At 46.3% G+C, this 15372-nt stretch overlaps 1 protein-coding gene across 4 annotated transcripts in view; it reads right to left on the bottom strand.

Moving 5' to 3' along the window:
• Window positions 1-205: 205 nt before the first annotated feature.
• ADCK1 (aarF domain containing kinase 1) overlaps window positions 206-15372 on the bottom strand; it is a 131601-nt gene continuing 116434 nt past the window's right edge. Inside the window, exons 7-11 of one of the 4 annotated variants that reach the window (XM_066612112.1) lie at window positions 5317-5466; window positions 4412-4609; window positions 2306-2499; window positions 1191-1274; window positions 206-589 (exon numbers count right to left, since the gene is read on the bottom strand). In XM_066612112.1, coding sequence (XP_066468209.1) covers window positions 496-589; window positions 1191-1274; window positions 2306-2499; window positions 4412-4609; window positions 5317-5466 — 720 coding nt within the window. In that variant the 3' untranslated portion in view covers window positions 206-495. Of the gene's footprint in view, window positions 1275-2305; window positions 2500-4411; window positions 4610-5316; window positions 5467-15372 lie in introns of all 4 variants that reach the window. The other 3 variants (XM_066612114.1, XM_066612113.1, XM_066612116.1) reach the window with 3 other exon arrangements.

Raw genomic sequence — 15372 nt, 5'->3', positions numbered from 1 at the left:
TCTCCTTGGGGTAAGGGAACTTTGGTTCCCTTACTCTAACTAGAGCCCCAGCAGCCCCAATGGGTCTACTTGGAGCTGCGCCAGCTTATTTAGATGGCGCAGAACCGAGGAGACCTGTGTCAGGCTCTGAAGCCTGGGAGGCCTGAATCTCCCTGGGACACCCTCTCCCCACCCAGTTTCACCCTCTCTCCACCTTTCCCCTTCCCCTGCTCAGAAATGTTTTCTTGCTGTTTGGCAGGATATTTAGCACTGCATGCATCTGCTGCTGTTCTGCCAGTATGGAGGCCCAGCGCCACTTGGCACTGGTCTCTCTACCAGTACCCTTCCCCTCCCATCTGCCACAAAGTGCCTTACTGCATGTCAGCAACAGCTGTTGCCTGGGCAGCATGTGAACTGCCAGCACTGCCCTGGCATTGGATTGGGCTATAAGGCAAAGATGATGTAGATGACTTGTTCAAAAACTCACTTGCTCCGTGGCAGAGGTGGAAAAAGAATTCAAGAGATCTTCTTCCTGCCCTTGCTTTCACAGCTTCCCAGAACTGGAAGGACCATCCAGACATCCTGGCTCCCAATCCCCTGCCAACTTGATCTGCATTTAATGAAACATTTTAGCAGAACTGAACAGGGATTGACATGATGGTTCTGTAGAACCTGCTTAAGAAACTTTATGGGGTATTATTATTAAAGAAGCTCACTTGTCTTTGCAGAATTTTAAGTTACACCATAGTTTTTCTTAACTGTACATATTTTTTACCTGGACCTACAGATAAGTCAATATTTTTTATGCAGTCCTTTAGGATTTTACCTGGAGGTCTTCCAATACTTTGAGAACTAGGAGACTTGCAGCCCCACTTCCCCAAGTCATCCCTGAACTGCATTTGGAAAGGAACACTGCATTTCTGGCCCTCAAGCTCTAGCTGCCATTCTGCACTTTCCCCCATCTCTGTGCCAGAGAGAAAGTGATCCTGTGAAAGGCCACAAGGAGAGCACCATGGGTTACATGAAAAAGACCCAGAAAACTCCAGAAGAATAAATACAAAGACAATGCTACAGTTGGGAAAGGCAAGGAAGGAATCAACCCGGCTTCTCCCACCAGTCCTTGTCACTATGTGGAATGGTGCATCCAGCTCAGGAAAGCAATGACCCAGTTTCCCAGCTGGGACCCCTTCAGTCGCAGGAAGAATTCATACAGGTTGATTTGCCACAGACTCAGGGCCTCAGAGATGGATATCTGCGCCTTTTTGTACAGCGAGTCAGTCCTGCTCCTCTGATACCTGGGTAAAATGCAAACAAGGAAAGCATTAGATCTTTCAGGGCCACAGTCTAGTAGCAGGAGGCTCATGCAAGAATGCTTCCTATAAAGTGGTGGTTTCCAAACTTTTTGAGATGCACTAATTATGCACGGGAAGGATAGAGTGGATAGAGAGATGCTCTTTTCCCTCTCACACAACACCAGAACCAGGGGACATCCACTAAAATTGAGTGTTGGGAGAGTTAGGATAGACAAATGAAAGTATTCCTTTACTCAACATGTAGTTAATCTGTGGAACTCCTTGCCACAGGATATGGTGATGGCATCAGGCCTAGCCACCTTTAAAAGAGGATCGGACAAGTTTCTGGAGGAAAAATCCATCATGGGTTACAAGCCATGATGTGCATGTGCAACCTCCTGATTTCAGAAATGGGTTATGTCAGAATGCCAGATGCAAGGGAGGGCACCAGGATGCAGGTCTCGTGTTGCCTTGTGTGCTCCCTGGGGCATTTGGTGGGCCACTGTGAGACACAGGAAGCTGGACTAGATGGGCCTATGGCCCGATCCAGTGGGGCTGTTCTTATGTTCTTAAACTTTGTCAACTGGCGGCTCCTTTGACCTACTGGGCCATTGGCCAAGATTCCCCATTAGGGCTTCAATCTTATACATTATATAGGGCAGCAAGTTTTTCATGAAGATTCCAAGGCTCCGCTGGCTGGTTTCTGCAGCACCCCAGGAAGCCCAGCTCACAGTTTGGGAACCACTGCTGTAAACTGTTTTCACAAACTGAGCAGAGCACAGTGCAAGCCTGTTGGCTTACCTGGTGGCTCTGTCCATGTAGGTCTAAAGAGATCCCCTTTCATTCTACCTGCTCCCCCAGATCCTCACTGCAGTGGTTTCCTGATTAGGCCATGCTTTACACAAGCACAGATGCAATAACTACAGTGAAGAGGATGATAAGAAACAAATTGTCCATCTATGCTAAAGAAAGTGAAGGGGGAGGATGGTGGGGGGATAACATCTATATTGTCTCCAGTAGGCAGAGGGACTCACATGGCAACAGCTCGGACACAGCAACGAGACATGTTGAGGAAGGAGCTGGCGCTGGCCCGTGTCTGCAAGGCCGACTCAATCCCCCTCAGCAAATCATTGGTCTTCAGCAGAAGCAGCATCTGACGAGGGACGTTGTTGAGAAGCATGGTGATTTGGGGTAAATATGAAGCAGCATTGGTCCGAATTTCCACATTCTGGCACAGTCAGAGTAGAGGTGTGTGGAAGACCGGAAAGAAAGATATTCATGTTGGAAGCGCTGCTTAGACTATGTGCGTAAGTCATAATTCAAGAGGCACTATGGCTACATTTCTATAGAGGGTTGACTGTCCACAGCCCATGAGGAATACGAACTAAGGCCAACAGACAGAAGTCTGACAGAATGAAGGTGGTTAGACTAATGACCACTCACAACTCTGTGGTCTCTTACTAGAGAACTTTATCAATCTCACTCTACAAGAATCCCAGTGAACCTATTGGAGTGAAGGGAGATCCCATGTACACAGAGGCTAACTTTACTTCCTCTAGGAGCAGGCACTTTAATTAGAAAATCCAGGCAAGCACCACAAGAGAATTTACAGAATTTATGTCATTAACAGGTGAAGCTGCAATCTAGCCCCATACAATCTACTTTGATAGGCAGTGGCTCTCCAAGGTCTTGGCTAGCACTGCTACCTGACACACCTTTAGCTGGAGACAGGCTAATGGGTTCTGAGCTGTCTGAGACAGATCAGGAGAGAGATCTTGGGGTGCTTGTGGACAGCTCGATGACAATGTCGACCCAATGTGCAGCAGCAGTGAAGAGGGCTAATTCCATGCTTGGGATCATTAGGAAAGGCATTGAGAATAAGACAAATAATATTGTAATGCCGTTGTACAAATCGATGGTAAGGCCACACCTGGAGTATTGTGTCCAGTTCTGGTCGCCGCATCTCAAAAAGGATATGGTGGAGATGGAAAAGGTGCAAAAGAGTGCAGCCAAAATGATTACTGGGCTGGGGCACCTTCCTTATCAGGAAAGGCTATAGCATTTGGGCATTCTAGAAAAGAGGCGCCTGAGGGGGGACATGATTGAGACATACAAAATCATGCAGGGGATGGACAGAGTGGATAGAGAGACGCTTTTTCTTCTCACATAACACCAGAACCAGGGGACAGCCACAAAAGTTGAGTGTTGGGACACAGAAGAAAATATTTCTTTACCCAGTGTGTAATTAGTTTGTGGAAGTCTTTGCCACAGGAAGTAGTGATGGCATCTTGACTGGATGCCTTTAAGAGGAGAGTGGACAAATTTCTGGAGGAAAGTTCATTATGGGTTACAAGTCATAATAGGTATGTACAAGCTCTTGGTTTTAGAGGCAGGCTGCCTCTGATTGCCAGACGCAGGGGAGGGCACTGGGACTGTTGGCTGTGTGCTCCGTGGGGCATTTGGTGGGCCACTGTGAGATACAGGAAGCTGGACTAGATAGGCCTTTGGCCTGATCCAGCGGGGCTCTTTTTATGTTCTTATGTCAGGGATTGAACCTGGAGCCTTCCTCATGTACTCTACCACTGAGCTGTGGCTCCTCCCTCTTAAGATTCATGACTCAAAGATAACCCTGCATACCTTTACTACTATAGCTGAACTATATAATGTCCTACCAATGCAAAGGATATAGTACAAGAATTGTGGGCCTTTCTTAGTTCAGATACAGGTTAATCCTTGTGACAGTGTTCTTAGACCAGTGGTTCTCACACATTTAGCATCGGGACCCACTTTTTAGAATGAGAATCTGTCAAGACTCACCAGAAGTGATGTTATGACCAGAAGTGACATCATCAAGCAGGAACGTTTTTAACAATCCTGGATTGCAATCCTACCCACACATACCCAGGAGTAAGTCCCATTGACTATCATTGTTAAAAGCATATACAGAGTAACCTGTTCAAAGTACAGATCTCTCACATTTCCCCAAATGCAGTCACATACCATGGTAGAATCATGTCTAATATATAAGAAATAAAATATTGAAATGAATGGGGACCAACCTGCAATTGGCTCGCGACCCACTGTTTGAGAAACACTGTCTTAGACCTTACTTATAAAGATAAACAGACACAATAATATACCTCTTGAGCTGTGACTGGCAACTTGTCAATGCCCCTGTTGATTGAGTTCCAGGACCTGGCAGTGAGTACGCAAGCAAAGAGCGGATACAGGTCACCTGCTCCCAGTCGCCGGCTGTATTTTTGTATCCGCTTCATATCCGCTTTGATCAAGGACTGCCAAAGTCGGCAATAATCAAAGCGGAAGTTTTCTGAAAGTTGCTGGAGAGAATAATAAAAAAAATACAAAGTCCAGCAAAGTAATATGACTGATATTTAAAGCTAGAGATATGGAAATCTTATGAATGTAATGCCAATTTCTGGCTTTCAAGCTGAGATACAGTTTGTTGTGTCATCTGAACCGAAACCATGCAACAAACAAATCATGGTGCACAAGTGGAAACCAAGCCATAAGGGTGTGAAATCAAATGGCTATTAAGTCACCTGAGTACTCATGAGCCTTGTAGGCTGGCCTTATGCATTCATTACCTCTCCAGGGGAAATATTAAAACAATGCCCTCCTTGCTGTGAGTTCTGGAGTTCCTACTCTTAACAAACCTGCTCATCCATTTGGCTTGGTCTTATGGCTTATCTTGCCCTAATGAGCAACAGCCCAATCCTATCCACACTTTCCTGGGAGTAAGCCCCATTGACTCTAATGGAACTTACTTCTGCATAGACATGCATAGGATTGGGTTGCAAGTCAGCATTCTAGCTGGGACAGTATACACCTCCTGTGATCTCTCTCATCACTATGTACTTATAGGTTTTGATAAATTGCTGTTATGAAGAAACACCCTCTCAGGGTTAAACCACACATGATGCTAGAAGCATCATCATCAGCTCTCTTCCCCCCCCCTTTTAGGATTATTTACTGGTTTAACTGTCTCCAACTTTCTCCCTATCTGTTCAAGCTGCCCTCTGCATACCTGATAGAGTCCATGGTCCAGAAGTATAATGTGCGTCTTGCCTGTTGTTGGGCATTTCTTCACCAGCACATTGCCTGGATGTGGGTCACAGTGCACAAAGCCTTTCACAAAGATCATTTCACTGTAGAGCTTCCCCAGATTACGAGAAATCTGAGAAGAGGAAAAAGAGGGAGGCACAAAATGAAACAAGGCTCTAGAAATAGGGGCGTCCCCATGCCAGGGAATAAAAGCTACAGAAGAAAGGTGCAGCCTCTTAAAGGCATGGCAGACGAGCAGGGCAAATCTTGGCATGCTCCTTACATTATGATGGCTCTACAAAAGAAATGTGATACATCTAAAAGTTGAACATGGGTCTGACTGTAGAAGTGCAGGAAGTTGAAACGTTAAGGGCACAATCCTATCCAATTTTCCAGTGCTGATGCAGCTGTGCCAGTGGAACATGCACTGCATTCTGTGGTGAGGAGGCAGTCACAGAGGCCTCCTCAAAGTATGGAACATTTGTCCTCTCATTTCAGGGCTGTGTTACGGCAGCACTGGTGCTGAAAAGTTGGGTAGGATTGGGCCCTAACAATATCAGTGCAGACAATACTGAGTTAGGCTGCAGTCCTAACCATACTTTCCTGAGACTAAGCCCCATTGAACAAAATAGGACTTACTTCTTATTAGACCTGGTTAGGATTCTGCCCTTAGATCAGGGGTGCCCAAACCTCAGCCCGGGGGCCACTTGCGGCCCTCAGGGGCTCCCAGTCTGGACCGCGGGGAGTCCCCAGTCTCCAATGAGGCTCTGGCCCTCCAGAGACTTGCTGAAGCCTGAGCTGGCCCAATGTAACTGCTCTCAGTGTGAGGACGACTGTTTAAATGTTTGGACACCCCTGTCTTAGATGATGGAGCAGTGGCCTGATTCAGAATAAGGCAGTTTCATATGACCACTTTCTATGTGAATGGAAGAGACATGTGGATGGCTGCCCCATAACACCTAGTTTGGCCATTACTTTGACAAAAATAATATGCTTTGGGGCTCACGGTAGACAAAGGAAGGGCATCCGTCTGTTGGTCTGTGTCCCAGTGAGATGTCCATCTAGAGAAGTCAGAGGCTGTATTCATAACTGATGTAACAATTCTACTTTGTCTCCAACATGGGGTGAATATTCATATAGCATGTAATGCAAGGAGCAGCATTTTTAACAAAAGCCATGTTCTGAGGGAATATGCTTATTTAGATTGATTGATATGGTAAGCGCAAGTTTTCGCATTTCAGTGAATGATCATAATTTAAAGATGCACATTACTGGTTGCAGATATCCATATAGAGTGAAAATGGAACTACATGTTATGATAAACATAGAGCTGCAACACACACAAAACAAACAAAAAACCCAGAAACGAAGGTGGGGAAATGCGTAGCACAACATTATCAGGACAAAGGTAAGTTTACCACACGTTAAGGGGGAAGACAGGGAACTTGACACAGGGCTGTTGGTTTCAGCATTGGAGGTGATGTATCACTCCAGCTGTCACAGTCTCCGAGAAATTCTGTGACTGGTGGGGAGGGCAGAGATGGTCTCTCTCACACTTCAATACCTTGGACATTTTCTAAGAGGGTATATTTCTAACACCCCAAAACCTATCCAGGAGGCATATCCTGTTTCAACAGGGCAGGAGGTCTGGTCTAGCGGGTAGAGCCTCCGTTTGCCTGAAGATAACAGCTGAAGGTTGCCAGTTCGAGGCCACCGGCATCGTGAACGGCAAGACCTTGAAGCAGCTGACAAGCCGAGCCGAGTTTTTCCATCTGCTCTTTGGCAGCCCTTCAAGTGAGATACGAAGGATTGTCAGCCTGCATGGGAGGAAACTGGAGGCCAGAATGCGATACCAGATCATAAAAAGATCCATCTGAAATGTTGTAGTTCTTGAAAGACAGAACCTTCTTCAATTGCAAAAATCCCTATAGGGATTTAGTATAGCCTGCCTGTGTAAACCGCCTTGAAATAAAGTCTGAGGAGAAATCTGAAGACCATGAAAGGCGGCATATAAATACCTGTATTATTATTTTTTATTTATCCCCTCCCCAATGCTGCAACACCAAAATGGCTAACGCTGCATCCTGTGGGGGTGGGCAGTTGCAGAAGTCTCCTCTGGGTAAAGGAACATTCATTCTCTTACCTGGGAGTAAGCCTCCACAGTGCAGAGGGGTCCACTCGTCCCTGCGCTTGCATAATTGTTGGCACAGGTCAGCATGGACCCATGCTGCGGGATCATGTCGAGAAGGGGGCTAGGATTTGGCAATCAAGGCAACTGCCATTTCTGTTGTCTTACTGGAGCAGATCCACTGTTTCCCCACCCTGTCATCACCTGCCCTTCCATTGTCCCTGTTGCTGCCTCATTCCAGTGGTGTACCTGGTGGGGAGGGAGTCTAGGGGGCAACATGGCCTAGGGTGGGAGCTTCCTAGGGGTGGCATTCGCTGCCCCACCCCATGCCTGCTGCCACCCCTGGAAGCATTCTGAGAGTTTGGGAGGCTGAGTGCAGCCTCCCCGGCCCTCAGACGGCCTTCTAGAGGCCAAAAATTGTCACTTCTGGAAGGCCTTAGCGGTCACACGTAGCCTCCCCAGCTTCCAGAACGCCGGAGGGGAGGCAGCAGGGGATGGCATCTCTAGGTGGGGGGTGGCAGCCCTGGAGGTGTGCTCCCAGGCGGCACAGTGGTGAGGAACTCCACTGCCTCATTCCACCCTCCCCCACCCCATCCCAACTCCACTACTGGCCTACCTTCGTTGGTTGGCCTGTGAACTGCCAGTGTGTGAGAGGCCATACTGGCCTTTCCTGAAGCATACCATTTCGTTCACTGCTGGAGTGTGTTTTACCTCTACAGTAAGGCAGTATGTGCTGGTTAAATGCACATTCTACCAGCGTACATACCCAATAGGACTAGGCTAAAAAAGGGTGAAAATGCTGTTGTTTGAACATACATAACTCTGCACTGATGTGATGTCATACTGATAGGGGAAATGTATTTTGAAAATTATGCCCATGCTTCTTCTGCAAGAGGCCACAATTGTTTCATCTAGAACATATGAGAATCTCGCTGTCCCTTGCCTGTTCTTTCTCTGCCACCCTCCACTCCTCCTTGCTCGATTGGATGTTCATCTGATTTATGTCTGCAAAGATGAAGCGACACCACAAGGCTGTTTAAATCATTCTGTCACTCCTTGTGCTCCCCCTCCATCAACCCCCACCCTCCCCAATCACCTCCTTATCGCCACACCATTTTATTAAAGTTAAAAGCCTGCTCAGAGTCAGTAAACAGCCCTGGAGCTCGGCATCTCACTTGCACAGTGGGAGGTGCACACACCCCTCCCTTCTGCAAGGAGGCAGCTACATGCAAAACCAGCACATACAGAGCCGTGCAAACCTTTGCCTGACTACCTCCTCCCCAGCAAGACACAAACAGCCCCTCAGCAGGTCATCCAAGAGGCAATTAAAAGACAATTATTATAAATGATCCCTGGCACATTACCAAATGCGCAGAATAAACAACAAACTATAAAACTGTGTCAGGAAAAGCAGGGGGACGCTGCACAAGCACCAACCATGAGCCATATGCTCAACACTTCTGTAAGAAAGTAGACTCCAGAGCACTCTGCAGAGATCACCTCACCAAGGAAGCGCCATCAGCCGGCTCCAAACACACGGATGACATTTGGGTAAAAAATGTAACAAGAGCCGGAGGGCTGTTGCTAATTTTGCATATTATCTCTATCGCAGTGGGAACCAAACGAAAAGCGCTGAACTTGTTGCTATTATTGCATCATCATCTTATTCAACTCTATTCTGGGGCTTTTGAAATTAAAAGGTTAATGCAACATTCTCCATTTTTATTCATAACAACAACACATCAAGTTCCCAACAGAATCCTCTCCCCCACTCACAGAGCCCCATATCCAGAAAGGAATCCACCATATATTTGTACAGTCAAATACCTAGAAAATCACAAAACAGAAGGGGAGGGAAGCCTTCACTGTGGGGAATTCTGATTCATCGGACTCTAGGAACGTGGACCATATGTCGAAAGGATTCTATTTGCTTCCTACAAACGTGACAAAGCCTGACCCTGCTTTTGAAAGATCTAGATAGTCAGAGTGGGAAAGAAAGCAATGAGTCAGTCTTGTGGTTTTCAAGTGATGTTCAGGGAGCCGCAGTGTTCTTTGGAAGGCTATCAGAAGCTCCTCAATAAGAAGACCCATAATGGCAGTTTCCTGGAAAGAGAGCTTGCTCCCAGCTACTGAACATCCTCTAAAGCAGGCAGCTCCTGACAAGCGTGGGTTGTATTCTAGGTTATGTTCAGAAAAGGCTAACAAGTCTGGACAGCCTGCTTGAATTGTAGCCCAAGAGTCCCCTGCAACACACTGCGTTTCTGTGGCAGATATTCTGCAGCAGCTAATCAGAATAGTTAGTCCAAGGGCAAATGGCAGAGGCACCTTATTTAAGCTAACCAGGCCTGGTTCTGATCAGTGTCTCAGTGACTGGCATGGGAACCTCTGCATAGTCATCAAGTTCCTCGAGTTCCACCATGGAAAAAAGACGGGATAAATAAGGTATAATCTTATGCTCAAGGTCAGGTGTTTTCTTCCATATCACTTCCTAACCTGAGACATGGATATTGTAATTGGTACTAGCAAAAAGGAATCAGCCCCCTTCACTGACACACACAACGCCACTAGATTCTTGCAGGTGGCCTTTCATTTAAATTTTTGGTGGCACGTCAGATGATTTGACATGTTTAAAAAGTTTCACATCATAAAAGTCCAGAGTTGATGGGGAGACATGGAAGTAGAAATAATGACTTTTTGTTCATTCATGATGAACCTAAGTAGTGCTGTGCCCACTCAGATACTCACTTAGGCCCACTCACTTAGGTTTAGTTCAGGTTGGCAGCTGACTTACAACGCAATCCTAAGCTGCACATGGGCTGGTGCAAGCCCCTTGCACCGGCCCAGGAGGGTCACAAATGTGCTGTAAAGTACGTTGGGCCTCCTCACAAGTAAGCTGTGCCAATGCACGGAGATGTGCCAGCGCACAGAAGCTGAACCCAGCCTCTGTGGCGGCTTGCTCAGCAAGCCTTGCGTTGGCCCAGCTGGGCCGACACAAGGCTCTGGGGTGGGTGGGAAGGAGGCGGGGAGGAGAAGTTCCTGGGCGGGGGAGGACAGGCGGTGGGCGGCCCTGGGGGTGTGGGCGGGGAGCGGGAGGCGGGGCTGGGATCCAGCAGTTATGGGATCTTCAGTACAAGGAGAGGCTACGCAGGTATCACCTAGGCTGTACATGCTACCCAAACTTCCCAGTGAATTTCTCTGTTCAAGGTGAGGTGCAGTCTTCTGGATGTGTGTGTGTGATAATCAGTAGCGACCTCCCATTTACTGAATGGGGCAAATGCCCTGGGCGTGAAATTTGCATGCCTCCAGGACCTCCAGGAGCACGCACAAAGCCTTAATGAAGCTCCCAAGGAGGTCAGAAACTGTGTTTCCCGTTTGCTGGAAGCAGAGTTTAAGACGGCAGGGAAGCCTCAGATGGCTTCTGCAGTCAGTCCTGGAGCCGAGTGAGACTCCGTGTAGCTCCAGGTGAGTGGGGGGGCGGCAGCTTCATGTGGGGGGGGGGGGGTGACTTCACAGACCTTTGCCCCAGGGCACCTCGAGGGGAGGTCCACTACTGACTATCATATAGCAATTGCATATGCAAATGTACCGAAGCATGCCTGCTCAACTGTGTTCTCTCATAATGTGCATATTAACTTGCCTTGAATTATGACTCTGTGCCTATCATTGAATAACTATTCCCAGTGAATATTATCCAAACTTTACTCTGACTAACATTTGCCACTTTTGAGTTTGCCTTCTGTCATAAACAACAACAAAAGAAAAAAAATCTAATAGCGAGAAAAGAAAAAGATAAATGTCAAAATATTACAGTGTTTTAACAACGGGATGAATGCTAATTTAATTAGGGAACAGCAGCCGCAGCATATAATTTACTGGGCCAATCAACCAACCAATCAACACTGAGCAAAATAAGCTTAAATTGATATAAACTGGGATTGAAGGAAAAGATGGGGGTGCTGCAAACTGGGCACAAAGTAGCCTAACAGTAAATTGGAAAACCTGGTGATTTTAATCCCGTCTCACTCACACTTCTCACTCAGCAGGAATGTGTACAGTATGTATACAGTCAGTATGTACAGTACAAATATGTATTCTTTATATAACCAGTTTAGCTTAAGTGTCATTTCTTCCCCTGCCATCCACCCCCCCATCCCCCCAAAAAAACCTGGGTATTGCAGTGTAATAATGATTCTGGGAATGCTCTGTCAGAAGTCCTTATGGCTGTCCAGAACTACAAATCCTAGGGTTTCCCAAAGGGAAAAAAGTGTCTGTTGAACCTATATACATCTCTGGCACTGATACACCCTTAAATAAAGGGGCACTTAATGCCCAGCAGGGTGATTGTTCCACCCTCTTGGTCTATAAGGTTTTTATCTCCTATTGCTGCTGTTTTCCCTCCCAGGTGGGAGACGGGCCAGTCAGGTAAATAATGTTTTATAAAATAGGAACAACTGTAAAGAAAAGCCATCAGTAGACTTGGAGAGAATAATAGCCAACTGAGGGCCCAATCCTATTGCATTTTCCAGTGCCTGTGCAGTTGTGTCAGTGGTGTGTGTGCTGTGTTCCGTGGTGGAGGGACAGTCACTGGGGTCTTCTCAAGGTATGGGAACATGTGTTCCCTGACCATGGGTCTGCATTGTGGCTACACCGGAGCTGGAAAATTGGATAGGATTGGGCCCTCAGAGTCCAATCCTATCCAACTTTCCAGCTCTGGCGTAGCCATAATGCAGACCCATGGTAAGGGAACACATGTTCCCATACCTTGAGGAGACCCAAGTGATTGCTCCTCCACTGCAGAATGCAGCCCACATCCCACTGGCACAACTGCACCAGCACTGGAAAACTGGATAGGATTGGGCCCTGAGAGCTCAATCCTATGCCCTGACTTACTCAGAAGTAAGCCCCACTATAGTCAATGGAGCTTACTCCCAGGAAAGTGTGGATAGGATTGCAGCCTGAAGTACTTACGTATTGGGCTACAGGAGACTAGAAAACAATAAAAAAAATCTGAAACAGTAAACACGTATTTAGGAAACCCAGTCGGAGGGGCGTGGGAAGAATCACTAGGCATTGCTGCACAGGAAAAGTGAGGGGCTGTGCACATGAACACTCTCACACATGCACATCCCTATCACTTCTCCCTTATAAATTGCTCTGGTAACAGAAAAACCATGTCACAAATCCCCAAATCTGTGTTTGCTGCCAAGCATGTAGATTAGCCCCCAACTACCAGATGCAGCTGCTAACAAATTCCTACAACACATCACTAATGAAGAACCTGCACTATCAGCCAGTACGTCGGGGAATCCTAGAACTTGGTAGCTCGGGTGGCTCCAAGATATCCTCTAGACTTCAAACAGCACTACTACTAGAGAGTGCAAGCAAAGCTCATGCAGGGCCCATGCAGAGAAACCGCAATGCTCAGCTTGCTTCTAACCTTTTAACAAGAGCTGGTTCAAGACCTCCAGGCATCTCCTGATGCCTGAGGCAGCAATCCTAACTCTGCCTCCCTTATCTGATGATGTCCCAGTCTCTGCTCCCCCTACTCTCCAATGATCTAACAACATTCTCATCCCCTCCACATTTCCTCTTCCTCTCTATCCCCTTCTTCCTTTTCCAGTCCAGGGAGTGGAAGGAGGAGGAAGGGCAGTCGAGATAAGTAGGCTGACAGAGATGGGCCGCCCTCACCAATCTGCTGCCTGAGATGACCAGTTAGCCTCATGGATGGGCCAGATTGGCCTTTAACTCCCCCCCTTTGACTACAGGAAAGTCTGAGATGGAGCATGCAGTTCCAGAGAAGATCCTTTTGTGCCTTCTCTCTATTTATTCCTGTCCCTTTCAATTTAGAACAGATACTAGCTGTTGGCCCTAATGCAGCCATAATATTTGCCAATTATTTTAAGAGACGGCGACAGTAACTTCTATTGATCTCATTAAAAGTAAAGGTCGTGATGTAGCTCATTTCTCAGGACTCGATATTACCTCCTCAGGCCAAAAGAATAGCATCGATTTTGGAACCTTAATCGAAGGTTAATTGGATTAGTGAACGTAGTGTTGTTTTTTTATCCTGCCATTGCAGGTCCCTAGTCAAATTGGTGTGAAATTAGCAAAGGCAGTGGGAGATGTAGTGGCCTGGACACTAGAACTTCATCATCATCACAACTCTGCCATATTCCTTGTAAAAGGGAGTGGGAAATGATATAGAGAATGCAGCCTGAAGGGTTTGTGCTCCAGAAATACAGGTGTTAACATAAATTGCAATACAGAGGAAGCAACTACAGGGTCACCATGCATTTGGCATCTTGCTGAGATAAGGGCATCATCTACACCGAGCTGGCTTATGATTGAAGGCTCAGGGTTAAACCCCCTCCCCACCCACGGTCAGAACATATTTGGCCTGGTCTGTACTTTCAGCCGAATAAGGCAATAGAAACCTGAGGTGGTAGAGTGGACTGCACCACTTCAGACCACAAATGAGTTGTACCACATAAAAAGGAAAACTCTAAACAGAAAGAGAACCTACACATTGAAAAGAACAGTTTTGAGCCAGGCTGTTTCTTGTTTTCTACATTTTTTAAACACAGGGAGCATTACAAATGATTTGCAATCTGAAAGTGATAGAGTCCATTCACCCACTTCAGGACTCTACCACCTCATGTTCACCTCATACTACTACATGTGCATATCCAGACTTTGACTAGGTATGGAGTTCGACCTTCTCTCAAAGTATGCTTGGACTCCTCTGAAGTCATAACTCTTCCTACAGAAAAATACTTTACTATCCCAATTCAAAAGTAATATAAAAGTAATCCCTGCTAACTGGGTAAGAGGCACTTTTTCAAGTAGGTGTTCCTCTTTTATTTAGCAGGGGGAGAGTAACTGGCCCTCCTGACCCCAGCAGTGTCTTTTCTAGTGGCTATCTGCTGATGTTCTTTTGCATATTTTTAGATTGTGAGCCCTTTTGGAACAGGGAGCCAACAGTTATTTGATTTTCTCTGTAAACCGCTTTGCAAACTTTTTGTGAAAAGCGGTATATAAATACTGTTGTTAATAATAATAATAATAATAATTATTATTATTATTATTATTATTATTATTATTATTATTATTATTATTAAACATGACTGGAGGAGGGAGGAGCAATGAATGAATGTGACATGCAAAAACTGACGAGTAAAAGCTTCCATTTTCACTTTGAAATGTCATTCCATTTCCACAGTTCCCTGTTATTTACAAATCAGGAACCTGTGATTTATTCAAATTATTTGTGGTTTAGTCAAACTAGTGACGGGAAAACCCAGCGTGGCTTGACTCAAGTCAAGTCACAGAGTCACTGCCCTCCATGATTTGACTCAAAAACGAGTCCTAGGGGACACTTTCTGAGTCTCCAGGTCACCTTTTAGTGTCTCTAATAGACTAAAGTCTTCCCCCTTTAAAAAGCCTGCTATGGAGAAAACAGGGCTGCTGCCAGGGAGTGTCTGTGTGTTGGAGCTCTTTGAACACTCCCCTGATGTCCCCACCCATCTGTAAACAGGGAGGGAGGGGTGGGAGGGATTTTGAGAGAGCGAGGAAGGAAGTGGCAAGAGGAAGGAGGGTCACTCGCAGCAGCTGCAAGGCTTACCAGGATGATCCAATCCTTCATTCATTTATTCACATATCTAAGTTCAATCTCTAATTTATTTATATAAATTTCTTTTTGGCCCTCAAAACTGTGCCAGAAATTTGATGCGGCCCTTTGGCCAAAAAGTTTGGAGATCCCTGCTGTAACATATGAAAGAAGAGAGGGGAAGGGGAACCTGTGGCTGCTGGGATTCATTCTCACAATGGAAAACTGTGGTTTCTCATTACATCTGAACCTTTGTAGTTCATGACATTGCTCTATCGCTTTTGACAATGTGGACTTCCCTCTTG

Source organism: Tiliqua scincoides, chromosome 1 (assembly GCF_035046505.1).
Source record: "Tiliqua scincoides isolate rTilSci1 chromosome 1, rTilSci1.hap2, whole genome shotgun sequence".
Taxonomy (NCBI): Eukaryota; Metazoa; Chordata; class Lepidosauria; order Squamata; family Scincidae; genus Tiliqua; species Tiliqua scincoides.
Note: the sequence above shows the minus strand (reverse complement) of the source record. Positions and strands in the feature narration are given on the sequence as shown.